General features: G+C 46.9%; 1 protein-coding gene across 6 annotated transcripts in view; it reads right to left on the minus strand.

The window, feature by feature from the left end:
• IGSF9B (immunoglobulin superfamily member 9B) overlaps positions 1 to 26,083 on the minus strand; it is a 119,588-nt gene that overhangs the window by 64,524 nt on the left and 28,981 nt on the right. For all 6 annotated transcript variants that reach the window (XR_014542072.1, XM_083588313.1, XM_083588312.1 and 3 more), the window contains exons 2-3: positions 14,258 to 14,455; positions 9,342 to 9,488 (exon numbers count right to left, since the gene is read on the minus strand). Coding sequence is in view for 5 of the 6 variants with exons in the window: in XM_083588313.1 (XP_083444439.1) it covers positions 9,342 to 9,488; positions 14,258 to 14,455 (345 nt within the window). In the remaining variant the exon portion in view is untranslated. The remainder of the gene's footprint in view (positions 1 to 9,341; positions 9,489 to 14,257; positions 14,456 to 26,083) is intronic.

The raw sequence follows: 26,083 nt of genomic DNA on the forward strand, positions 1-26,083 counted from the left end.
AAAAATTAACTAGGCTAATGTGCTCGGGGTGGAGGGGCGAGAGAGGGTGGGGAGAGAATCATAATGTATGAATTATAAATTCTTAAGAACACGAATTCTACTTCTATTGCACTGTTGGACCTGGAGGATTAAGTCTGCAATAAGGTTATTTAAAAACCAGGGTTTTTTAAAATTAAGTGTTCAGTGTCATATGTAGAGGAATGGCAGATTCCTTGAAACCAGAGACATCTCACTGATGCGAAGATGCTGTAGATATATCTGATTTGCAGTTTCCAATGTGAATTATCCACACTGCCAAATGCCACCCTGGCTGTCTTCCGGGGGCAAACCTTAGGAGTTGGTTGGACTGAAAGCCTTTTCTGAACAGAACTAAATCCCACTGAATTATGGAAGGCTGTGGACCAATCCTGGGAAGAGGCTCCCATGCAGTAAAAAGGTGGCATGTGGGATATTTTGCCACTCCTTTGATAAGCCACAGATCTCAAGGCAGAGGTCTAATGTGGCTCAGAGCCAGCCCAGAGCCCTGGGTTCACCTGCTCATATGGGCTGGGGAGCTTCATGCCTTGGGAGCTGGATGTGGCCTTCAGGGTGTCTCTTTCTGTCCCTTAGGACTCTTACTTACTTACTTACGTACTTATTTAACTTTCGCGTAACGCTACATCATGAAAATATATCAGAGTGGTTTATAGCAATAAAACCATGCAGTAGAAGCATCAGGAAGTTAAAAGCAAAACAAAACAATGTTGAAAATGAACACCAGTAAACCACTGTAGAAGGATGTATTCTCAGTTGCCCGCCTAGGCCTGGCAGAAAGGGAAAGTGTTCAGCTTAGGATTTCTCCATGTTACCAAACAAACCTCATGTGGGGAATGGTCAATGATGTTCCTGCAGATGACCTCAGTGAACAAGCTGGGATTGAAGGGTCCAGGAAATATCTCTTCCCAAAATGCCTCCTCAGGCTACATATCCCTCTTCCCAGGTCACACCGTTCACTGATCTCTACCTTCTACAGGTGTTTTTGATGACTGGAAAGTGCCCTTGAACTGCGACTATTCTTCACGTTGGCCTGAACGAATGCTGGAGGAGCGCATGTGTGGGTGTGTACTTTTGCATGGTTGAATGTGGCCCTTGGGTTGAAAAAGGTTCCCCCAGCCTTCATCTGGGGTCTCTGATGAGGTGAGGAGGCAATGAAGATTATGCCCCCTTCCTCTGCCCAAAGCCTTAAGGTACGTACTAAGAGGTCTAATCACAGCAGTTCTCTCTAAGGGTGCCCGCCAGGGACTGAAGAATCTATCTCCGTTTCTGACATTCATTCCAGTCTGGCAGAGCAAAACTCCAGAACTCTGCAGCCCAGAACCAAGTAAATCTGCCCACCTCACATACAAAGACCGCCATAGACAATTACCTCAGCATCTTAAGGCACATTATTTTGTAGACGTTGCAGCAACATGACACTGGAATCAGAGGCTGACAACTTTACCATGCAGACAGCCGTAGATGTAAGGCCTTTGAAATTTTCTTGTGTGGTTTTGAAAGCTATTCTATGCCATGAAGAAACAGGGGAAAGGGTTTGTAATACCCATAAGCATTCTGGCAATTGTAGGTTTTCTCTTACACAGCTTGGTGAGTGAAAGCGACTTGAGATGTTAGCCCCAGCTTTAAAAGGAAGGTTGTTGTTGGGAGGGGGCAAAACCCTCCATTTGGGCTCCCAGCAAGCATTAGGAACATCATTAGCCCTTAAATACAATGCCACAGAATTCCAACCTTGCCATCCCACCCCCATCCCTTGGGGCAACTGAACCAGACACAAGTTAGTTAGTTTTTTTGCGATTCATTGACTCCCCACAATGCAGCCAGACTGGTGGGTTTCATTCTCTCCAGCCCACAATGTCGCAGTGTTGCGAGCTGCTAGCGACGTGGCCCAGGAAGTGTTAAACAAAAACGAAATCCCAGCCACACTGGAAATGGTTTGAACGTTTCATTCTCAGAAAACACACACACACACCAAAAGATGGTAACGTAAAAGTCTCAAGGTCACGGCTTATGCAGGAAAAGATTTGCTCTTCGTGCTGCTAACAATGGCGAACCAAAAGAAAAAAAAGGAAGAAAAGAAAGAAACCCTAAGGATGATATTCCAATTAAGGCTGAGCTAAAGGTTCCCTTTGGAGGCCAAAAAGAGAGGAGAACGATCTTACTTTTTAACAGTGTTTTGCTGTCTTCTATTTTGCAGCAGCAATGTTCCTTTGGGTGCTTGTAATCCCCCCTTTTTTTAAAGGCTGTTTAGAAATCCGTTCCATTATGACATATTGTCATTCCAAGGGGATTTATTTTTATTTTTTTGGTGAGGCGGGGAGAATGGGAGTGCTGCTGCCATCCACAAGATTATTCATTTAATTAAGAAATTTATATATAGTGCTTCATCAAAAGGCCACGGGGAGCTTTGCAATATAGCAATATGACAAACAACACAACATACATGCATAATGTAATATACATAAAATACAAGAAAACAAAAGCTATATGGATACAAACCATAGTATGCATTTGTGGCAAATTATTCATAAATTATTTCAGTCATTCACCCAAAAGCCTGTTGGAAGAGGTGTGTCTTCACCCATTTCCTAAAAGAAGCAGCTATGTGCTCAGATGCACCTCAGTGGGCAACGCAATAGGCAGACCACTGAAAAGGCCCTTCCAGGGACTTCATCCTGTGTAGGGACCAACACCTTCACCCTATTTTGCACCCATTTGGGGACCCATGCTGGAAAATCACCCAGATACCCAGATAGAGATAGAGATAGACACAGACACAGACACACACACACACACACACACACACACCATTTTACCAATTGCAAATGAGGTGCAGAATTGGAGGTTCAGTCCCAACTGCTATAGGATGGTTTTATACTATGTTGCTCCTCTCCTTTCTAGGCTATCTATAATCTATATCTATATCTCTATCAATATCCCTATCTCTTCCTTATACCGAGTCAGACCTATAGTTCACCTAGCCCTCTTCTAATTCCCCAGGGTTTCAGGGAAGGCATTTCTCTGAGACCCAACATCCTTTATTTGGAGATGATAGCAAGTGAAGTTCATCTCTGCCACTGAGATATGCATGCAGGCGCTCGCCATCTTCTGAAGCCACAGCCCTGGGGATGGCAACTCCCAGCAGGAACTAGTGAGAGGGGGAAAGGGAGAGCTTCAAACAGCCCTGGCTCTGAATTCCACATCCCATTACGAACCTTCAAATGCAAGCCTGGGTTATAGTGAGGTCTGCTCCTACCATCAGCCAACCCTCCCCACCAGTTCTCCCTACTTCCCCCTCCAAGCAAGTGAACCTTTGCGAAGGGGGAATGTAACCATGCCTAGTTTGCTGGGAGAGCCAGGAGATGCCTTGCAGGCCTCTGCTTAAGAAGAGTCCTGCTGGATCAGGCCAAAGGTCCACCTGGTCCGGAATCCTGTTATCCCTGTGACCACCCAGATTCCCCAAGTGGGAAGGCTGCAAGCCAGAATGAAGTGCAACTGCGCTCTTCCCACTCAACTTGAAAACCATGTTCCATCTCTTCCTGTTGGGATTCAGGGGGGTTGTAGTTTCCTAGCTTCCCAATTAAACTCCATTCAAGGGCACTGACTTAACACTTTCAATAATTTAACTTTTAAAAAGATTGAGACCTCTTGATGTCGGAAGAAGATATACAAACCAGGGAAAACAGTCAGGCAAAGCCAGCAAGCCCCATGATTAACGGTGGATATGCTCTAATCCTCAGCTCATTTGTTTATGTCACATTCAAAAAAAAAAAAAAAAGCATCCAAAATGCTGATGGGAAAGTGCAGCACTGTCCAGAGCCTCCCCAAAGCACTTTACAACTCTGAAGCCTGCATCGATTATTCTGCAAGTCAGAGAATCTCTCTCTTCAGTCAGCCATGATGCAACAACAGTGCCCCTTTGTCCCAAGGTAGCGTTGCTTGGTTTTCTAAGGGGTACAGCTGTCTATGATGAGTGAAAATGTTTCTATGTGTGGGGGGGGATCCCAATAAAATTAGGTCTAATCAAATCCTAGTAAACTTGAAGAATTATAAATATTGTGGCCTCTGAGCAGTACTGCAGTGACCTATCTAGTGAGGAAGCAGTGGCTGCATTAAACCTGGCACCACGGTAGATACGAAGTTGTCAAAATGAATATTCAGAAGCAGCCTTTCTCCTAGCAGTGAACTGCTAGGGCAGGTGTGTGGGGATCCTGTGTCCCTCTAGATACTGCTGAGATACAACTCCCAGCATCCCTGGCCATTGGCAATTCTGGCCAGGGCTGATGGCAGTTGTAGTTCAGAAACATCTGGAGGGCCAAATGTTCACCGTTCCTGCACTACAAGATCTTTCAACAAGCTCTAGAGGTCTAAACATTTTCCCAGAGGTGGCTTCCTTTTTTAAAAAAAAGTGCCAGCCAAAAAAATACGAAGACATTTCCCCATCAATGGAGAAAAAAAGACAAAGACACACAGGGGGAGGCCTGTGATTTTTACAAAGCAGTTCCTTTCCCATTCTCTGAATTGAGACATGACAATATGCCGCATTTTGCAAGACTTCAAGGCTTAGCTAATTAGAGCAATAAAATAAAATAAATGGAGCCTCTGATGTCCTTGGAGCCAAGCCTTAAAGCAAACCCCGGCCCACGGTTTCATGCAGGCATAGCTCCTGAGCTTTGCCACCGCTTGCAAATCGTGCAGCTGGAACGAGAAGCAGAGTCTGCCTCAGTGAGCATGCCTCATACTTCAAGAAACACACATTCAAAGGATGCTCAGTTGAGTGCAAAGCTCTTATTAAAAGTTAACGAGGCCAAGTTGCTCATTTTCCTGGAGGTTTGTTCCTCCCATCTCCCAGGCACATCTTTTAAGTTAGGCACAGAGCAGAGCCATTTAACGAGGTCACTCACTTTCCCCTCTCTGCTTTTCAAGGAACACTTCTGCCCCCCCTTTCTGACATCGCTGATCACCCCCAAACACTGTCACAGCTTATGAAAGTCGCAGGTGACGAATCACAAGCATTAAATGCCATGTCTGAAAAGGGCGTCGCAAAACAGGTCTGATGCAAATATGCAGGTGAGATGCTGCAGCAGCCAGACACACCTGCAGTTTCCTCCATGGTCAACAACTCAGCTTCTTAGAAAAGGATGCAACAGCATTTTGTATCTCACCTACAGAAATGGGTTACCAGAAAGCAGGGCAACATTCCTCAGGGAGATGGATTAGGTCCACGAGCTGCCGTTTTCCTGCTCATCCCCGCTGCTTGTTAACCCTCCAATATCGACATCCTTACCAATCCCTGATCAACACTCCTCCCTTTCACCTGATGACATCCCATAATGTTATTCTACTACAGGGGGCAAGGGGCCTTTTTCAGCCCAGGGCCAGCATTTGCTCATGAGTGACCTTCCGGGGCCCACGCGTCCACAGTGAGCAGGGCCAGAGGCAAAAGAACAAAGGCTCTTACCTTTGTCCAAGGGGACTATATTTTCATTCATGCAAAAGCCAGATCTTTGCATAAACATCTTTCTCCATCTTCCATGCTGGTAAGCAAGAGCCATTATCACAGCTGAAGGATATATTGCAGCTGGGCAATATCACTCAAGAAAAGACCAGTGAGGGATGGGGGCATGGCCTGCGGAGATTTCTATGGGCCACAAAGGGGTATCTGGAGGGCTGCATTTGGACCATTGGATGGAGGTTTCCCCCTCCTTGTTCTACTGAAAGCCATCTCAGCACAGGTAGCTGCTACTTTTGTCCCAATGCTAAGCAGCTCATGGGAGAGGCATCAGCTCCATGTATAATAATATGGGTCACCTCCTACAAGGCCATTTTTAGGTAATTCCTCTCCCTCTCACTGGAACTTGGAGGCCTGGACTGCTCCTTGCCACCCACTTACAGCTTCTCAAACTTTGCCACCAGATGCCTTTTTCAGCTCCAGAACAGTCACTGAGCTCCAGCACCCAGCTACCAACAGGCTGCTGCACACCTGCTCCACCTCGCTTGTCACTGCTTCTCCAAAACTTCATGCTTACCTCCATCTCCCCCTAGGATGCTATGCCTTTTTTGAACAACAGGACACTTGCACTTCCTTAATGTGCTTTTCCTCCTTGGAAACAGGAACTGAAAGCTCTGGGAAGCAGAGGTACTTTCCATCTGTTGCTGCCATGATAACTTGGACCCCAGTCAGCTATTCACACCTAGACCTCAAGACCCCCTAACAGTAACCTTGAATCAGGAATATCCGTCTTGCAGGGCCACTAGCCCTTGACTCTACTGGCACAGAATATGAGGAGGGGACTCTTTTTCTGATAATAAGGGTTTATTGTCAGACTGTGAACCCAGGCCTGGCTCCTCTCACTCAACACATTATGTATCCAGGCAGTTACAGATAGGTAGCCGTGTTGGTCTGCCATAGTCAAAACAAAAAAAAATTTTTTCCTTCCAGTAGCACCTTAAAGACCAACTAAGTTAGTTCTTGGTATGAGCTTTCGTGTGCATGCACACTTCTTCAGATACACTGAAACAGAAGTTGCCAGATCCTTCTATATAGTGAGAAGGTGGGGAGGGGTATTACTCAGAAGGGTGGTGGGAATGGGTGATTGGCAGATAGCTGTGATGAGCCTGTTGACGACTTTTAACGACTGCAATAGGTCTTACAGGAAAAAGCAAGGGGTGAGAAGGTGAAAAATGGCTTTGTCATGTATAATGAGATAAGAATCCAATGTCTTTGTTCAGACCAGGTCTCTCCATGGTTTTAAGTTTGGTAATGTTCTCACTATATAGAAGGATCTGGCAACTTCTGTTTCAGTGTATCTGAAGAAGTGTGCATGCACACGAAAGCTCATACCAAGAACTAACTTAGTTGGTCTTTAAGGTGCTACTGGAAGGAAAAAAAATTTTTTTGTATCCAGGCAGTTTGTCTTCATCAGAGGCAAGATCAACAGTTGGATGTCACTGATGAAGTACCCTTTGTTAGCTTAGGCAACTTCTTCCTGTGCAAATTCTCCTCAAAACCAGTGTGGTGTAGCAGTTTCAGCATTAGACTAGGACCTAGGATAGCATGGATCAAATCCCCACTCAGTCATAAAGCTAATAGGGTCACCTTGGGCCAATCATTGCCTCTCAGCCTAACCTACCTTACAGGGTTCTTGTCAGGCTAAAATAGGGAGAGGGAGGACCATGTTCACCACCTTGAGTTCCTTGGAGAAAAGATGGGGAGTAGAGGCAATAAAAGAACGAATCTGGCAATCAGCAGAGAGGCCTCTGGCCGCCTTCATCAGAACAAAATTGGTGGCAGCTAAGAATGAGCTGTCCATGGTCCTGCAGATCTTGACTCCACTCCTAACTGTCTACCTCCTCAAACTTCTAAGTTCTCCACATATTTATGTTGCTGTCATAGTTTCTACCATTTGGTTGAAAGTAATCCAAGGCTGAAACTTGACATTTCAGCTCTGCTAAGCCAGACAAACTCTTATAGCTACATCCTGCAAAGGGGCAAGAAGGCCCATGCACCAGCCAGCAGCCTGAGGAGACATTCTCTCCCTCCCTTGCTCCCCACATGGAAGCAGCCAAGTGGGATTACCTTCTAAGATGATCCCACAGGGGAAAAAATGCTGTGGAATGCAAAGTCAACGGGAGAAAGTTTAGAAGACAAAACGAGTGCATGAAAAGCTTGCTGCTACATGATAGGAAAAGCTGAATAATTGCATTCAGGAATACAGCTGTGGTCACTTGAGCAACAGAAAAGGGATTTAGTAGTTGGGGTTACAGAGAAAATTACAGCCTCCTGTGATTTACTCTATAAATGTCAACTTGATTCAGTGTTTAGGTAGCCAAGCAATGTTACTGAACAGACATTTCACCACAGGAGGAGGGGGAGGCAGATGGATCTAACTATATGTACAGCTCTATTCATTCTATTCTCTACTATCCTCATACCAAGGGAAGCCTCAACAGTTAGTCAGCTGTTTTAACCCCCAATTCCTTCTCAATATATTTATCCAAGCAAAGTTTATACAAAATATAGTCGGTTATTATTAATCATATATGTATTTGGACAATAATATTTTATATATAATAACGTATGGAAATGTAGTTGATTACAGTAAATATACTATATTATCTTTTTCTTATTGTATTTTTGCACTATTTCTTTCTCCATTTTCTTTCCTCTTTCATCACTGAAATTCTTTCAATAAAATGGTAATTTATTTATTTTTTAAAACCCAATTCCTTCTGTTACCATCTTCACATGAACATAAGAAGGGGCTGCTGGATTAGGCCAGCAACCATTCTAGTCCAGCATCCTGTTCTCACAGTGGCCAACCAGATACCCATGGGAAACCCACAAGCAGGATTTGAGCACAAAAGCACTCTCCCTTCCTGGTGTTTCCAGCAACCACCACCAATCTTTATCATCCATGGACTTCTCTAATCCTCTTTTAAAGCCATCCAAGTTGGTGGCCATGGCTGCCTCCTGGGGGAGTGCATAGTTTAACTATGCACCAAATGAAGAAATACTTTCTTTCCCCTATCCTGAATCTTCCAACATTCAGCTTCACTGGATGTCCACAAATTCTCATGTTATAAGAGAGGAAGAAACACTTTTCTCCATCTATGTTCTCCATGACAGGCATAATTTTGCAAACTTCTATCATCCCACCCTTCACTCGCCTCTTCTCTAAACTATAAAGTCCCAAACCCTGCAACCCCTCCAAAGGGAGGAGTCTCTCCATCCCTTCAATCATTTCAGCTCCCCTTTTCTCCCTTCATTCTTATTTCCCACTCTTTGGCCACTGTGACAAGATTGTGATTTAGACTGTTCTTGGGTCGGTGTGGGTTTTGGGTGCTTGCTCCATGTGCTTTCTCTGAGTATGAAACACATGGGAGCCTCAGAGGACAATTTCAGGTCCTGTAACCAGGGGATGCAGAGAGAGGTCAAGGGAGCGCCAAGCAATTAAACGCACCTTGCGCAAGGGAGTTATTGAGCTTGTGGAATAGCTAGGTAGATAATTAGGCTTCTTTACTGATATTTACTCCAAGCAGACCCGTTGACATTAATGAACAGGACTAGGTTAATTTCAATAGGTCTACCCTGAGATAAATGTAGTTGCATTATTATACACACATATACACATCTCACATGATTGGTCCTACTTCTATAATAGGCAACAGCAGATGCTTTGATGAAAAGGGAGAATTCCACGTGGTGGAACGGCATGAGAACAATTGTGTGATAGGCCACCACACATGCTTGGAAAGAGAAGAGAGTGATACAGAGCTGGCTTGGGCAAAGCAGCCCCCATACTTACCATTGACAGTGAGGTGCACCCAGCTGCCGTTGTGGAACGTGTCGTACTGCTGATCGAGCATGAGCACCTTGCACTCGTACCAGCCTTGGTCCTCGGAGCGAACCTGCTCAATGCGCAGAGATGCCTTGTCATGAAGGTTGGCACGGCCTGGAAGAGAGCAACAAGGTGGAGATCAACAGAGTTCGCCAACTGAACCCAACAGAATGTGGGCAGCACAAGGACGTTCAGGGCAACTGCAGAGCCGTATTTTGCTAGTAGGAGGAGAGTTGTGTGGGGCATTCATGGTGGTTGTGATCCCAGGTGCTTACCCATGAATGAGTAGAACACTAAACATTTTCTTCCACGGGACTTTTAAATTTTGGTTCATGGAAGATGTTCATAACAGCACCTACAAGACTCATGAATCAGCTTCAATTGTCCCTGTTTATTTATATAGGCCACACCATACATTTATAGCACTATGATACTACCGTTTTTACTTGAATGTAATGCACCCCTTTTTTGGCCAAATTACGTCGTGAAAATTAGGCTGCACATTAGATTCGACGGCACACTACATTCAAGTAAATATGGTACATTAAACAGTTATGGCTTCCCCCAAGGACTTCTGGGAGCTGTAGCTTATTAAGGGTGCTCAGAGCTGTTAGGAGACCCCTATTCATCTCCCAGACCTACAATTGCTAGAGTGGTTTAACCATCTATTCCTCTTCCCTCTTCCCAAGGACCCCTAGGAATTGTACTTTTGTAAGTAGAACAGGGATCTCCTAACACAGGCATAGGCAAACTCGGCCCTCCAGATGTTTTGGGACTACAACTCCCATCATCCCTGACCACTGGTCCTGTTACCTAGGGATGATGGGAGTTGTAGTCCCAAAACATCTGGAGGGCCGAGTTTGCCTATGCCTGTCCTAACAACTCTCAGCATCCTTAGTGAACTATAGGTCCCAGAATTCTTTGGGGGAAGCCATGACTGTTTAAAGTGACACTGCAGTGTGAATACAGCCTTAGACAACTAACACAGGCCAGGAAAGGGCATAGCTCAGTGGTGAAGCACCTGCTTTGGAAAGATCCCGAATTCAATCTCCTGGTAGGACTGGGAATATCCCTGCCTGAAACCCTGAAGATCTGCTGCCGGTCAGTGAAAGCAGTACTAAGCTAGACCAACTAATGATCTGATTCAGAATAAGGCAAAGCTCTCAGTAACTTACAAAGCAAGTTTACAACTTTTATAAATTCTATTAAATACCCGCAGGAAGAGAAAAGCCATAACCTGGCACCAGAAAGATGTCAATGTTGGCATCAGGCAGGCATCACTTGGAAGGGCATTCCTCAGGCAATATGTGCATGTGCAGGAGCCCTAACCATCACTGTGCAGCACCCAGCCTTCGTTTCACATGCTGCCTAGATGTGCTTTGAACAGCTAATATTTGAACCTCAAGGATGCTTTTCAAGCTAACCTTTAACCACAACAGCAACCACTTTTAAGTCTGTGGAGGACAGGGCTATTGCAGAGTAACATGGTTACAGCAGCTGGAGCAGTAGAGCCTCCAGCAATGTGAGCAATAGTCCTTGGGGGGCGGGGTGTCAAGCAGTATGAGAAATGGAGTAGAAAAACAACCAGAGACCTGGGAAGGCAAAGAAAAAGAAAAAGAGGAAGACAGTGAGACAGAGAGAAGGAAACTCCGGGTGCTTGGTTTCACAGAGACTGAGCATATTTTGGAAGAGTCCTTCTTTGGCAGCGCATTTTAGGTGGTTCAGCTGCATGAACCATCCTAGTAACTCGTTTGTGTGCTACAAGCATTTGCAGCTGTGAAACACTGAAGGGCATGAACGACTCAGGGCCAGATCAGAAGTGGCAGGATCATCATTCACATGCCTTGCCCTGTTTGCATACAAGGCAGGCAAGGGTGGGAGGGTCTTATGGTTGCAGAAAGAGGAGCATGCAAGAGAAGGGTGAAGAACCCGCCCCCACTCCATAGCTCCTTTCCCAGCTTTGATATCAGAAGTGAGCTGGGAAGGGGAGAGGGAGAGTGCCTGGAGAAACAGATTAAGGGTTAGAGGGAAGGGACAGGGGAAAGTTCAGCACCCCTGACCCACATTCTCCTGCTGATGTAAGACACGCAACCCCATCATCCCCTGCTTTATAAAGGAATGAGACAGGGGCAACGTGGATGGGGAGAAACTGTGTCCATCACTGCTGCATCTTGTTTAGACACCAGAGCCCCTAGTTTCCAGGAAAAAGCTCAGGGAAATTCCTGCATCTCGAGATGAAGCAATTGGGGGGGGGGGGGAGAGAGAGAGAGAGAGAGAGAGAGAGAGAGAAGACAAAGTGAATGCATCCGGTTTCCAGTCTTCTCTGAGGCCAGAGAGAAGCTTGTGGGGATTAAAATATCATCACTGAAAGCTGTTCCCTCTTCCCCTTCCCTTTTCAAGAAAGAGCCTGTGTATTCAGGGTCAGGCAATCCCTCACGAAGCAAGCAAACCAGGTAACAGAGAAGGGAAGAGGAGAATGAGGAGGACTAGACTGAGAGGCACAGAATGGAGCCCTCCTCAAAACCCACCCTGCTCACATAGCCCCTGTTTAATCCTTTCATCCTTGCCTACAGTTGAAAGGAGACCTGAGTGAAGAGCAACTCTGCTTTCTGACATGCATCCCTCAACCCCATCTTCACAAACTCTCCAACTCCCTCCCACTGCCAGAATTGAAAACTGCATGCTCCTTGCGTTCAGAGACCTGCAAACCCACTCCCATTGGGCATCCCCCCCCCCACATTTCAAGTACTATTAGGGAAAAGGAGAAGAGAAAACATCTCTCCACCCACTCTCTCCATGCCACTCAGGACTGCATATGCTTCTGCAATGTCCCTCCTTATCCACCTGGATTCTCACACATCTGGAGTTTGTGAGAGATATGCACTCGGACCATAGCCTTGGGAAAGGGCCACAGCTCAGTGGCATGTGCCTTGTGTTTCACAGGTCCCAGGTTTTGATCCCAAGCATCTCCAGATAGGACTGGGAAAGACTAGGTTCCTGTAGTCATGGAGAGTTACTGTCAGTGCAGACAAGGGGAAACCAACCCGGTGCTCCCTAATGCAGCTGGACTACAACTCCCACTTCTTCACACAGTGCCTAGTTAAACTATGGAATTTGCTTCCACAGTGCAGCCCCCAAGCTCAAACTCATGTTTGGAGGCAAGTGTTATTTCAGACAGGCAAGGGAGAAGCAAGCTCCCTGAAGCTGCTCCTCCTCTAGCTGATTAATAGAGCCAGGCTAGTCTTTCCCATGCTTTGGCGTTTGTGCTGGAAAGTAAGGGGAGCGGCCTCCCAGAGGCCTTTGTCCTCTGGTTGATGGCAGAGGCCAGTGTGTTGCTGTTTCTTTTTTTCCCCTTCAGGTGCCCTCTTGGTGTGATCTAGCAGCTGAGCTCTTCTTAGAGTCCAAGGGCAGAGACAGATAGACAGAGAGCGCCCAACTGACACCCAACATTGGATTCGGCTAGATTTTGGAAGGTATGGGCTGCACAAATGATGCCCGAACTACTGCAGCAGCATCAAATGCATCTACTCTCCAAACCTGCCACTCAAGTGCAGGGAAAACTGCAGAGCTTCAAGAGGTGACCTAATAGGCTAGTTCGCATTCCTGAATGGCGTCCAGGGGCACGCCTGGCTGCTTGTGGCCACAGCCAACATTCAGCCAGACACGTGGGAGAGGCAGGTGCCTGCAGCAGAGCCAGGGCCATGCGAGCCACTCTCTTCCATCCCTTACCCTGCCTTCTTCCACATCTGCTTTTCAAAGTTTTCAACTCTACACAAGCTCTCAGAAATTCAAAGGACGGTCCAGTAAGCACAGGAGTCCTCCAGCATTTACCAGGCATCCTCGTCTTTGGAGCTATCCTGAGATGGCCCTGGAGTCAAGCCCTCTGGGCCACGTGGAAGCTGGGGACAAGGACATGCCAAGGTAGGCCATGTCCCTCCACAATGTCAGCTCTCGTTCTCTTCTCCCCGGCTCCCCCCAAACGCATCCGTCCGAAGAGGTTTAGCACATGAGCGTGCGAGCGAGTTGCAGCAGCTCCCCCTTCCGAGGATGTCACATGAGGTTTCCAGCACAGGGCCCCCGAAAGCATCACTCAGGGCTCTCTGCTGCCACTGGAAAGCCAAGGCAACAGGCACGGGAGCAGCAGCGGATGCCCTCCTTTTCGCTGCCTCGGCTTCTCTTGGCCCCGACAGCCCAGCTGGCTTTTCTCTGCCGCGGCTTAATTAAAACCAACCAGGCGGAAATGATGGAATAAAAAAAGGGGAGAAAGAGAAAGAGAACTTCCTGAAAAAGAAGAGGGAGGTGGTGGTGGTGGAGGCAAAACGAGCCTGGCCTGATCTCTGTATTTAACCAGCCAGCCCAAATTGAACCAAGGGTAAAGACAGATGCAGCGGTTTACTTGTGGCAGAGGTCACTTTGAAAAGCATCTTATCTCCCCAGTCATGAACACAAGATACACGTTTTTCTGTGCATCTGGGGTGGGAAAGATACAAGAAATGATTCTGCATGTTTTGAATCTATAGACCCTGCAGATTAGAAGCTTACAGAACTGCTGCCTGTAAAGGCGGGGGGGGGGGAGTCCACAGTGCTAAGCACCAATTGGCTAGCAACTGTGATGGTTTTACAAGGGTCCCTCCAGCCTGGTGGTTTTTTTTACAAGTGTATTATGCAACATGTCGTTAATTTGCAACAAAAGTAGTGCATTACTGGTGGACTTATATTAGATGAAGCATGCATAATCCTGCTTAATAGGTGGTTCCCTTTTTCATGCTTGTCTTTTAAAAAACAAAACCCTATGCAAATAATAGAACCCATTCAAGTTTTTAGTGTAAATGAGAAAAATTATTCCATGGTTTTTACTGCGGCGGGGTAAAGAGAAGACTCACCGGCATATTCTGGGTCCACATGGGGAGGGTAGAACCCAAACTTGATGAAGATGGGGATAGGCACTCCAAACTTGAACCACTCCACCACATAAGGAGGGGGCTGGCCGGTCAGTGGGTGGATTACGTCGCATCCCAGGATCACACTCTCACCAGCACGAGCTGTCACAAACTCGGGTTCCTCCCTTAAGCCGTGGGCACCTAGAGAAAAAGAAGGAGGAAAGGGAGAGGGGGAATCAGTGGTGCTGCTTCCCAATTGCTCATCTGGCAAGGGCAAGTGATTCTTATTTTCAGTAGGAGCAACATTTTAAGCTCAGAAAGCTTCGAATGGCCAGTGACATTGGATGCACTTACTCACTCACACTCTGTTACTTGCCAAGTCGCAGGCCAGAGGACTCCTTAACCAGAGGCAGTTTTAGGGGAGCACAACTAGTTCAGGTACACTTGGCACCATGCTGCAGGGGCGCCACAATGATGCTGTAGAACGGAGCGAGAGAGGCTGGGGGCAAGTTTTAGTGTTGCACAAGGTGCCACTGCAATTCGAGAGCCCAAGGTCCACAACTGCCTTAATGCCCTCTTCCTGGGCAGAAACGGAACAGAGGTTTTGGTAGAAGGCTCCCCACCTCAATCAAAAAACACCACAGTAGATTTTATTGTTTCTAGCCAATGGCCATCACAATCCCCACCCGTGCTATATACTTGAAGCATCATCATACCACTTTAAGCAGTCATTACTTCCCACAGAGAATCCTGGGAACAGAAGTTGGCAGATGTTAGGTGATCCCCTTATTCCCCTCCCAGAGCTACAATTACCAGAGTGGTTTAGCAACCAATCCCTCTTCAGAGGGAACTCTTGGAACTGTAGCTCCATAGAGGGTGGGGGGGTTCTCCTAACAGCTCTTGGCAGCCTTAATAAACTACATTTCCCAGGATTCTTGGGGGGGCGCTATGGCTGTTTAAAGTGGTAGGATATTGGGGCTTAAAAAATTCATGATCAAATTTGTTTAGTACAACTTTGGCTTTGCAACACAGTACCTAGGAAGAGAAGAAATGTGTCTGTACTTTTCCCCATGATGCAAGGAGCTTTGTTGTATGAGGCATTCTCTTTTGGGGGTCAGAACCCCACTACCAAGAATCCACATTCTGAGGGTTTCAAGCAGGGATCTCTCCCAACTCTAGCTGAGATCCCAGGGACTGAAAATTCTGCACTTAAGGGGGTTGGACTAGATGATTCTTGGGGTCACTTCCAAATTGCAAACTACTATTCTATGAACCTGGGGGCCTTTTGCATGCAAAGCACATGTTTTATCAGAAAGCAATGGGCCCTCCCCTTATATCCATCAGGAGGGGACATACGCACAACTGGCTGCAAATTTAATCTTGAGAAATACCATCGTATTCCTTATCAAGGTCAGCACCAAACTTGTGGTCAGAATGCTCTGCACCTTTTGCATCATCTTGGTCCACTTTGCTCTTGACAGCCAAGCAAAGGGGGATAGGCTCCCAGGATGAAAGGGTGGGTCAAGCAGAGGGCATAGGAAAGGGGAGAGATCAGCAAGATTATAAAAAAAAAACAACACAAAAAATAGGCATCTCTGCAAAAGGCTCCAAGATGAAGCTGACTGCTGAGGACAGAAAGCAGGAAGTAGAAAGAAAAAAAACTGGGAAGAGAAGAGACACCTGTGTGTCCAAAGGAATATGCACTTGTTTGTGCAAAAGCCTGTTCTATAAAGGTAGCAAGATGAGAATTCTACTCTGGACCTCCCTGCTCATGGCACATAGGCAGGCATCCTCTAAACGCCCCCTGCCTGGAGGGGATTTACCCTGAGCCGACAAAGGCAGAGTCAGGCACTTGCAGAGTCAGCCTCCAAGCATCACTCCAAGGTGACCTTCCCGTGGGGGCTTCTCACAACCACCACCAGAGAAGCCTCTCTGCCTCTCATTTCAGAGAACAGAAAGGAGAAGGGGAGAACTGGGAAGAACCACATGGGTTTTGGTGTGTTTCTTTGCGGGGGGTAGGGAGATTTTTATTTTAGAATCTCTGCATCGCCTAGCAATACCTGCAGGGAATTTCTCCCCTCCCTGTAGCAGGAGCAGCATCCATTCATAAACCAATTTGCCTTTGCAGCCAATCACCAGCAAAGCGCTCCAAAAAATCCCTGGAACGGGCCTTTGATGGGGAAACCGCTGACGCAGCCTGGGCTGCAGTACAAGCGGTGACAGCATTGTTAAAATAGAAACACGGTGGATTACAGCGGCTGCTACACCCAGGGAGACAGGGAGAGAGAGAGGCCGGCATCCATTACACACACCTGGTGCCTTCCTCATGTGCACCCTAACTGCAACCGGAGAATCACACCTCCATCCAACCCATAAGCCAGAATCCAGATTCAAATGCACACACACACACTTATAGACCCAAATCCCACCTGAACATGCAGAACATCAGAAGGTCAGCTCAAATCTGCATCACCGTCTGTAGCCCCAGAGAGCCAATACCACACACTTTAGACAATCCTGAACCAATGAGCCAACTTGCTAAAAAAAAGCCGTCCCATGTCCTGGCTGAAGACTCAGCTGTAATCAAACAGCATCAGATTTGCAACTCAAATCCTGCAAAAGGGAGAGGCGTATCTGCACCACTGTCTCTGCCACCTGTACCTGCACCCAACCCTAGATCACAATGCTAATCTTTGGCCCTTTAAACCCACAACCAGTTCCCACATGGGACCCCAAGATGTGGCAGGGTGCTGACCTCTGACATGCTGTAGGAAGGCACTGCCTCGCACAACTGAGAGCACATCACAGAAGGGGAAGACCACAGGTCTACCGGGACTGGCCCCATTATGGCTCAGGCAGCATATTGGAAAGGGTGATGGATCATAGGCACCAGCCTCCTCCACCTACAAGGCTGGCGCATCCACCACCATCACTGCTCTGGATCCAACTGACTAGCCAGCCAACCATTCCCAGCTTGCCAGACCTGTCCTCTGCAAAAACAGACTTGAACAATAACTGGGAGGGGAAATAGCTCTTTGCTGTCATTGCAGCAAAGCAGCGGTGCAGGTGCTCTCTAGAAGGAATTTGCCCATAATGCCTCACTCTGAGGAAGAAGCAAAACAATGTGTAGAAAGGAAATGCTCATAGAAACCTGTGATTAAAATAAAAATACTGCCTTACTCATGCTTCCAATATTGGATAGCTTTGGATAGTTTTGTGTCTCATTTGTAGAAAATATATACTTTTTTGTGCATTCTGCAATCCCTTCCTCAGAGTGCAACGTTCAGGTGGCCAGGACTGCCACCAGGGGACATGGCATGGCTGGCACACAGGTCTGTGCAGACTTGAAACCTACCATGCCTCCCCAATATTACTGGCCTACAGGGTCTGACTCAATCACTCTCGTTCTCTCATTCACACACAGTAAAGCTGTGTGAGAAAAGGCTCTCAGTTCAGTTCCCAGACTAATCCCACCTTCAGGGAAACAGCATCCAGACAGCGGTTAAAGCATCTGCACTGCATGCAGAACGTCCCAGTTTCAATCCACAGCAAAGGAAAGACTTCTGTGTGAAACCCTGGACAGCTGCTGCCAGACAGTGTGGACAACACTGGGCTAGATGGACCAATATTGCACTACCCCACCCCACCGCAAGGAGCTCAACGTGGTATGCAGAGTTCTCTCTCCCTCCTCATTTAACCCCTACAACAACCCTCTGAAGTAGGTGAGGCTGAGAAGCAGTGGCTGCCCCAAAATCTCCCAGCAAGCCTCATGCCCGAATGGGGGATTCAAACCCTGCTCTCCCAGGCCCTGTTCCAACACTCTAACCAAAACACCACGCTGGTGTGCCTTTGCTCTCAGGCTTTAAAAGAGGGGATTAGATGGATGATATGTCTGTAATCCACATTGATAAAACAGATCCTCAAGGTTCATAACCCTGTTACCTCTGCATGTCAGTACAGTAGCTGTACAAACAGCAGGAATAAGTACTGACTGCAAGCTCTGCTTGTGTGCTTCCTGGAATCGTCAGATTGGCCACTGTAGAAAGTAAAAGACTGGTCTGGTTCAGTGGGACTCTTTCTGCATTTGAGGAGCAGAGGAAGCTGCCTTGTGCAGACAGAGGCTGCTGGCCCAACCAGCCCAGTCTATTCTGCATTAATTGACATTCTGCATTAATTCTGCAGTCTATTCTGCATTAATTCTCCGGGGTTTGGGTATTTTTCCAGGTGAGAGTCTTTCGTCAAGGATGGAACCAGGGGACCTTTGCATGCAAAGGCTGCGCTGTGCCACTCAGCCGGGCTCCTTCCACCAACGCAGGGGGATGAGGGTCACTTAACAGCCCACGTCTCACTGGTCTAACGAGGCAGCCAGCCCTCCTGGTCTGCTGTTGCGTAACCGGTGTCAGGATCTGCAAAGCCAGTAAATCGCAGCATTTATTTTTAGAGCCCTAACAGCCAACACTGTGAAAAATCACAGCTTCCTTATTAGAGGAGAAACATTTTTAAAAATAAAAAATAAACAGTACGGTTATGTCAAACCTGTGCCTTTATTTCCACAGAGCCTTCCTGGTCCACCCCCTCCCACCCCCTACATAGCCTCAGATATCCACAGAAACCCTCCAGCATGCTTTGAACCTACATGGGTGGTTTTTTTTATTACTTGTGCATTTCTGTTCATTACACACACTCACACTCACACAACACTTTTTCTTTCTCCACATTGGCGTGCATGCACAACATTTTGTACATCCAGAGCTCAGTCTCTCATGCAACATATTTTGTTCCACCCGCTACCTGCTCAAGCTCTGCCTCAGAACCTCCAGATTATGCCAAATGTTGCTCCTTCCCTGCTTCTGCTCCCCCTCCCCCTCCCGCCCCGGTCCAGCCTGAGTTGGGGGGAGATTTTGCCATTTTTGGAATAAAAGATGTTGGTCACTCTCTAACCAACTCACACCACATGAGGTCCAGTTGTTAAGATGCAGGCGCAGAAAAGGGAAAGGGTACAGTGGGTGTCATGGAATACAGTGGTACCTTGGTTTAAGAACAGCTTAGTTTATGAACAACTTGGATTAAGAACGCTGCAAACCCGGAAGTAGGTGTTTTGGTTTGTGAACTTTGCCATGGAAGCAGAACATGTTCCGCTTCCTGTTGAGTGGGTTCCATTTGTAAATTGAGTCCCCTGCTGCTATTGGAAAGCACGCCTTTGGTTTAAGAACACTTTGGTTTAAGAACGGACTTCTGGAACGGATTAAGTTCATAAAGCAAAGTACCACTGTATTGTGATTTGAATCCATAAGGACTAGAATCTTACTTTTAAATTGGGTGGGAAGGGAACCAGTTTACATTTACAGGGAGGTAAATTCTTTGCCTCTATATTCTGCAGTGCTACCAAAATTCAGCATGTGCCTGGCCCTGATTACAGATTCTAATGTCCCTTTTAATAAGCACTTAAAACAAAAGCACTGAACATCAGAACAACCAGGAACATTAGCAATAATGGCATGGCCATCCATTAACACTTCATTAACAAAAGCCTGCCTGGTCACTCTCTTGGGGCTCGCAGGTGAAAACGAAGCTGAAGCCCTTCTCACCTGGATTCAAATTAAAATGCGGACTTAGTTTATATCGCTAGAATCACTTATATAGGGCAAGCTACTGCAGGAAGAGCAAGAAAAAAGCGATTTTTTCTTGTAGATAAGGGCTACTGGGAAAGTGAGGTGCTTTGAAACAAAGAAAAGGTATTTGTTAAAATAGAAGACCTCCAAGCATTATTATTTTCTTGGCTCCTTTTGAGGAAGAGAGCAAGAGTTAACCAAACACATTGCTTTTTGCAAAGGAAAGGAAAACCCGGCACAGCAGCTGGTGCAGCCTGGTGATGTCATTTCTCATCAGTACTGTCAAATGAAGCTTGACTGTCTGTAGAGAGGGACGGGGTCCTCCATCTAGAGATTAATATCTACAGAGAGAGAGGCACACCAGGGCATTAAACCTGAAGCAAGACCTTCATTCAGCTTGGGAGCCTCCTTCTCCTCCCTGCCATCCTAGCTGTGCGGAACGCAGGCTGTAGTGACCCTTCCCACCAAAGGCAAGCAAATTGCATTCCGTGGACATTCAGGGATGCTCTTAACTGTCTAAAAATTGGCCAAGAGATAGATGGGCAAATTGACACAGGCGGAACAAGTTGTGTGGGTTGAGGGTCTCTTTTCCAAAGCATGGCCTTCTCCATTAACCCCCACCCCACTCCAAATATTGAATGTTGAGGGAGGGAGAGAAACAAGAAGCTTCATCCCAACACAGAGGTCCTATTCCTTACTCCCAACCCCATTTTTTAAAAAAACCCTTACATTTTGCACACTCTAGAAATAGGTGTCCCCGTCAGAGAAGACCCATCTGTCAACTGCCAAGGGTTAGGTTTCCCCCCCTTACTACAACAGCACAAACCCCTCACCTCGCACGCTGCCCTGTATGCACAGCCAACGACCATTCACTTCTATTTGTGAAATTAAAGGGGTTCAGGGTGTGGGGTGCTAAATCTGCCCCTCCCAGGGGACCCAGCCTTTGAAAGAAAACAAGCCAGATCTGAATAACCAGAATCCTTAAGTTGTGCCCCCACCCTCTCTCTCACACTCACTCTCTCTCTCACACACACCCTTAGCTATATCTATGACTGGATGAGTGGAGCTGGCTTCCATCTACACTGAAGATTCAGTCATCCCAGGGCTAAACCTCAGCACAAAAGAACCACAGGCTTGCCTCGGTCCCTTCTCTCTCTCTCTCTCTCTCTCTCTCTCTCTCTTTCTCTCTTTCTCTGCATGAAAGCAGGACAGGACCACTGCCTCCTCCAGCGAGGCATCTTCAGAAAAAGAAGTTGAGCGGGGAGAGAAAGAGAAAAGCTTCCCCTCCCCTTGCCAGCTCCTGCGCTCTGCTCTGCAGGGCTGGTGCTGATTGGCCCAGAATGACATCACTGTTTTTTCCACAGCAGGAATCTAGTACGCCGGCAAATCTATTTTTGGCACCCAGGAGATAGAGGCATTAACCAGCAAGTGGCCCCAGCGGGGCCCCAGCTGGGCTTACGACGAAAGTCTCTCGGGGACCCGGGTGGGACAGGTGGCCTCGGTGCTGCAGGTTGCAAAAACCGGATAGCTGGAGAAGCCACAGCGCTACACAAACACCAGCACAAGCCTAGGGAAGATAATAGAGATATGCATACGTGGATGTTATCAGGAGGGAACAAGAATGCGGGGAAGGAGAGAGGGAGAAAGCTGTGTGGCATTTAAATGCAGATTGCACCGCATCAATTGCAAAGGGTGGGCAGACGCTACTCTTGTGTGATCAACTTGGGGTTCACTTTTTTTTTACTAGAATCCCCCAATGACCCCCCATCCAGAGCCTGATGCAAAACAGTGGCTCAGAAGCAATGGGGGGGGGCATGCACTCAGAATAAAGGGTGCCTGCTGAATACATCTTCGGCCAGAATTTTCCTCCAGTACTAGAACCAAGCTCTACGTCCTTATACAAACACCCCAAAACCCTCTCCTAGTCCCCACCCAAGCTAGCTTTCTTTCAGTAGCCTAACTTAAAGGGAAGGGAAGCCCTGTTCTTTTCTGACAATATAATCCTACATATATATACTCAGAGGGAAGCCCCACTAAGTCCAATGGGACTTCCTCCCAAGCAAGTGGGTTTAAAAATACAGCCTTGTTGTTTTTTTTCTATTATCAAAATGTCTAGAAGTTGAGAAAGACCTGCAGCTGCAAATGGGTCGAAAGTCTTATCAGGAGATTTCAGATATCCCCTGGTCTACAGGGCTGCAGAGTAACTGGTGGAATCGCTGCCCCTCCCCTCTTTTTTTTTAAGGCAACCCTATGCTTAAAAATAAAGGGGGTGCGTGAGTGAGAGAGATCCCTCTCAGTTTCAAAGACTGATGGCAGCTCCCTGCTGCCTCCTCTCCGTCCCCCAAAAGAAGCCTACAGAAAGCATCTACTGCTGCAACCTCCTCTCCCACCCTCCATCCAATGGCTGACCTCCCCCAATGCGCACAGGCACACACCAATTGCACACGCTTTGTTCGCACCTTGATGCGCCTCATTATCACTGCATTTCAAATCTGACTGAGGCTTTCGCAACCTGTCAGCAGACAAGACGACTTCAGCTCCTTCCCTCCCCTCTCGCCCTCCCCACCACCTCAGAAAACCTCCACGGATGTGCAAAAAGAGCAGGAACCTGCCACCTCTCCCCCCCCCCCCACAATATCTGAGGGAGGGTGAGGGAGGAAGAGGAGGGGGAACTTTTATTGCTGTCAAGCATGCATGCATGCTATTGCAAGGTACATGCAAGCACCTCTGGAACTCGGAGCCCTGAGCAATGCCTCCTAAAAGGGACAGGTTCTGCTTTTCAGTCGCTGGAGCAGCTGCAGCAGATCCTGGGCAGAAACTTGCTGAAGCCCAGAAGCCTTTCACATCTTGTTTTACAGTGCAGACTCTGGCTGCATTCGCCTTGCACCTCTCCTAGGTGTTACATGCTTTCACACAACGTAAAACATACTTCTGGGATTCTAGTGGAATACAGTGCAAGGCGAGGGCTCATTTCTGTGTTATATCTTTTTTCTTTTTCTTTTTTTTTGCAAATAACGCGGAAAGGAGTGCTAAACTTGTATTATATTTCACTATAGCTCCGGAAGGGGCTTATATATATCATGTGCAAGCTCAAATAAAATTACCTAGAAATTAACTGTTAGGGAAATACCATGCAAATAGAATAAACTGCCATGTGAATGCAGCCTTCGTGTGTTTAAGAATCCGTGTAAATAAGGCAGGAGTTAAGAACCTGAGGCTCTGGGGCTAAATAAGGCCTGCAGTCCTCTCTATCTGGTACCAGAAACTCTCCAGACCTCACTGCCACTCTCTCAAACCCACTACCCTTGCTAGGGCTACTTCACACCTCAAACCTTTTTGGCTGGTTGGAATGTGTCCCTGGACAATAAAACCTCTTGCTCATATGAATGGGAAATAAACAAAGGTGTATTTGGGAGGAAACAAAGGTTAAGTTTACATTAGATACCCTGCCCACTTTTGCCTCTGGCCCCACTCCCAGTATATGGAATGGCTCAGTGGGTAAAGCATAAGACTCAATCTCAGGGTTATGGGTTCGAGTTGCACATTTGGTAAAGATTCCTGCATTGCAGGGGGTTGGACTAGATGATCCTCGTGGTCCCTTCCAACTCTACAGTTCTATGATTCAATATGGCCCTCCAGCTGAAAAAGGTTCCTTATGATCTTATTCCCACCCCCCTGCCATTTAACATTAACCATCCACAAGTTCTGCAGCTTGATCCATAGTTTTAGAGTCTCCATCTTTATCTCTCTACAATGTTTTTAATTTCCCTGGGGATTTGGTAGCGCAATTCCTCTAAATCAATTAATTCAAGCACCTTCTCTGCAATATCTACTTTGCAGCCGTCACCCATTTCCGGAGAGCATCTTTATATTTTGCCCCAGAATTGACCCTCAATTTGACAGCTTGTGGCCGGAACCTTTTACACCTTTTCCTGATGTGTTCAAGACCAGGCTGCAACTTCTTTTGTTGTCCCAGGTTCTTTTTCGCCTTGAGAATGAAACTAGAAGAAGTACTAGCAGGGGTACATTACAGGGAACGACCATTTTGCAAGAGATCAAGGCACGTGTGACCACCGACCAAGAATGCCCACCTTGCCCCCGCAATTGAGGGGGCTGGCATACTGCAGGGTGTATTCTACCTCCACTGTCAGAGGCAGTCTAGTTCTGAATACCAGTTGCTGGAAATGGCAGAAGGGAAGAGTGCTGCTGTGTTCATGCCCTGCTTGCAGGCTCCCCTTAGGGACATCTAGTTTGGCCACTCTGAGAACAGTATGCTCAGTGACGGGCAGAGACAAAAGGCAGAACATGGGAAAAGTGAAAATTTGATCTCATGTTGCATATGGGACTACAGGCTTGATACCAGGTCTGAAAAGACCAAGGACTAGTTTCTTCTCTCTCTCTCTCTCTCTCTCTCTCTCTCTCTCTCTTTCTCTCTCTCTCTTTCTCTCTCTCTCTCATACACATGTGTGGTACAAAAGCCATTGTGAAAAGGGCTTCCTGAACAGGCAACGTTCCATTTCATTTTACAAAGGTTTATACCTTGCTTTTCAACTCTAAGATTTTCCAGATGGACTATTAAAACAACATTTAAAACAAGAATTCAGAACACTGAAACAATTGAAAAAGCAGAACATTAACAGCAGGTGTTGGAAATCATTTAAAAACAAATGCCAGAGGGGGCAGAAATTTATCAACAGTAGCATCTAGCAGGCTTGGGGCCAAAGAGATAACAAAGGCGGCGTCAATCAACTCTTTCTAGAGAAGACACCCCCATGGCTCATCGGCACCATCACTAAGGGCTGCAGAGCACATGTGGATTTTGGCAAGTAACTTATCCCATGGCCAAACTATTCTTCGGGAAAAGGGCAAGGCTGAAATTAAAATGTGCTCCAAGAGAAATCAGCCCAGTTTGTAGCACCTGTGAAAAAGGTAGATTCCATGCTTCTGTACACAATATGCATTTCAGAGCACATTCAAATCATATTCTGTCCCGTAAATAATTCTGGGTGCCACTACCGAGAAGGCCCTCTGCCTGGTTCCCTGTTAACTTCACTTCTCACAGTGAGGGAACCACCAGATACTTTGCTATGAGCTCCTTGGAGGAAGTACAGGTTGCATCCAAGACAAGGCAAAAAGAATAAGCATTTGCTGGGTTATAGCCCCTTTCCAGACTCCTTGTTTAGGGTCTAACAAAGAAGTTTCTGCTGAAACTTCCATCAGTGATGGGAGGTTGGTCGGATGCTTGGAAGGAGAACAGTGCCCCAAGCTGCTTTTTCAGCACCTCACGAAGCCAGCTCCCTGCCCAGTCATTTTATGCAGCGTGGAAACTCGGAGCTGGTCCAAGTTGTCTCTGGTACAAAGCAATTGCGGCATCTCCCGAACACACAGCTGGAGACCAGCCAGGAAACAGAGGACTTGATGCGCCTTGGCACTGTCCCCGGTTCTCTTATCTCCCGGTCAGCACCAGGGCCACCTGCTCACCTGTAGGGCTTTGCAAATTCAGTTTAGTTTGCAAGGCTCAAAGCAGAGCAAAGCAGACAGAGAAGGAAACGGGAAGCAGGCAGCGGAAGAGGCATAGAATCCCAGGGACCAGGGAAGTTATCCAGGTCCGACCCTCTGGCTCAGTGCAGGGTCTGGAATGCTGGATGCAAGCACAGCATCTCTGGCAAATGGCTGCTAATCTAGTGGGCTACTGTGTGTGTGTCTGTGTGTACTCGGAGTCCACTTTAGACCCAGACATGACCCTGGAACTTGGCAGTCAGTATGAACCTCTGGTTCGGGCAGGCAACATAAAAATACTAAGGACTAGCCCCTTGCCTAATCAGTCATTCAAGGATTTTGCTACTTATGCTTCAGACTCTAGCTTTCCTAGGTGAGCTCCCAGGTCTAGCCACCAAAACGTATTTTTGTATGCAATTTTGGCTAATATACATATTTTTGCAAGCAATTTACCCCAATAAAATGCATTTTTTGCCATTTTCACCAGTATATGCATTTTTATGCACACTTTCAGTACATTTTTGTTGCTACAGAGAACTGATTTGCAAAATTCAGAGACATGGGAGTTTTGAAGGACAGTTGTGCCTCAATTTACCTATCAGTTTGAGAAATGTGAATTACTTGGTTTCTCAATAAAATGCAAAAAAGAAGAAGAAGAAGTTATCCTCCACCCATGCAGAAGACCATGCAGAACATGAATGGAGCAGCCCTGTACAAG

Source organism: Podarcis filfolensis (assembly GCF_964270895.1).
Source record: "Podarcis filfolensis genome assembly, chromosome: 15".
NCBI lineage: Eukaryota > Metazoa > Chordata > Lepidosauria > Squamata > Lacertidae > Podarcis > Podarcis filfolensis.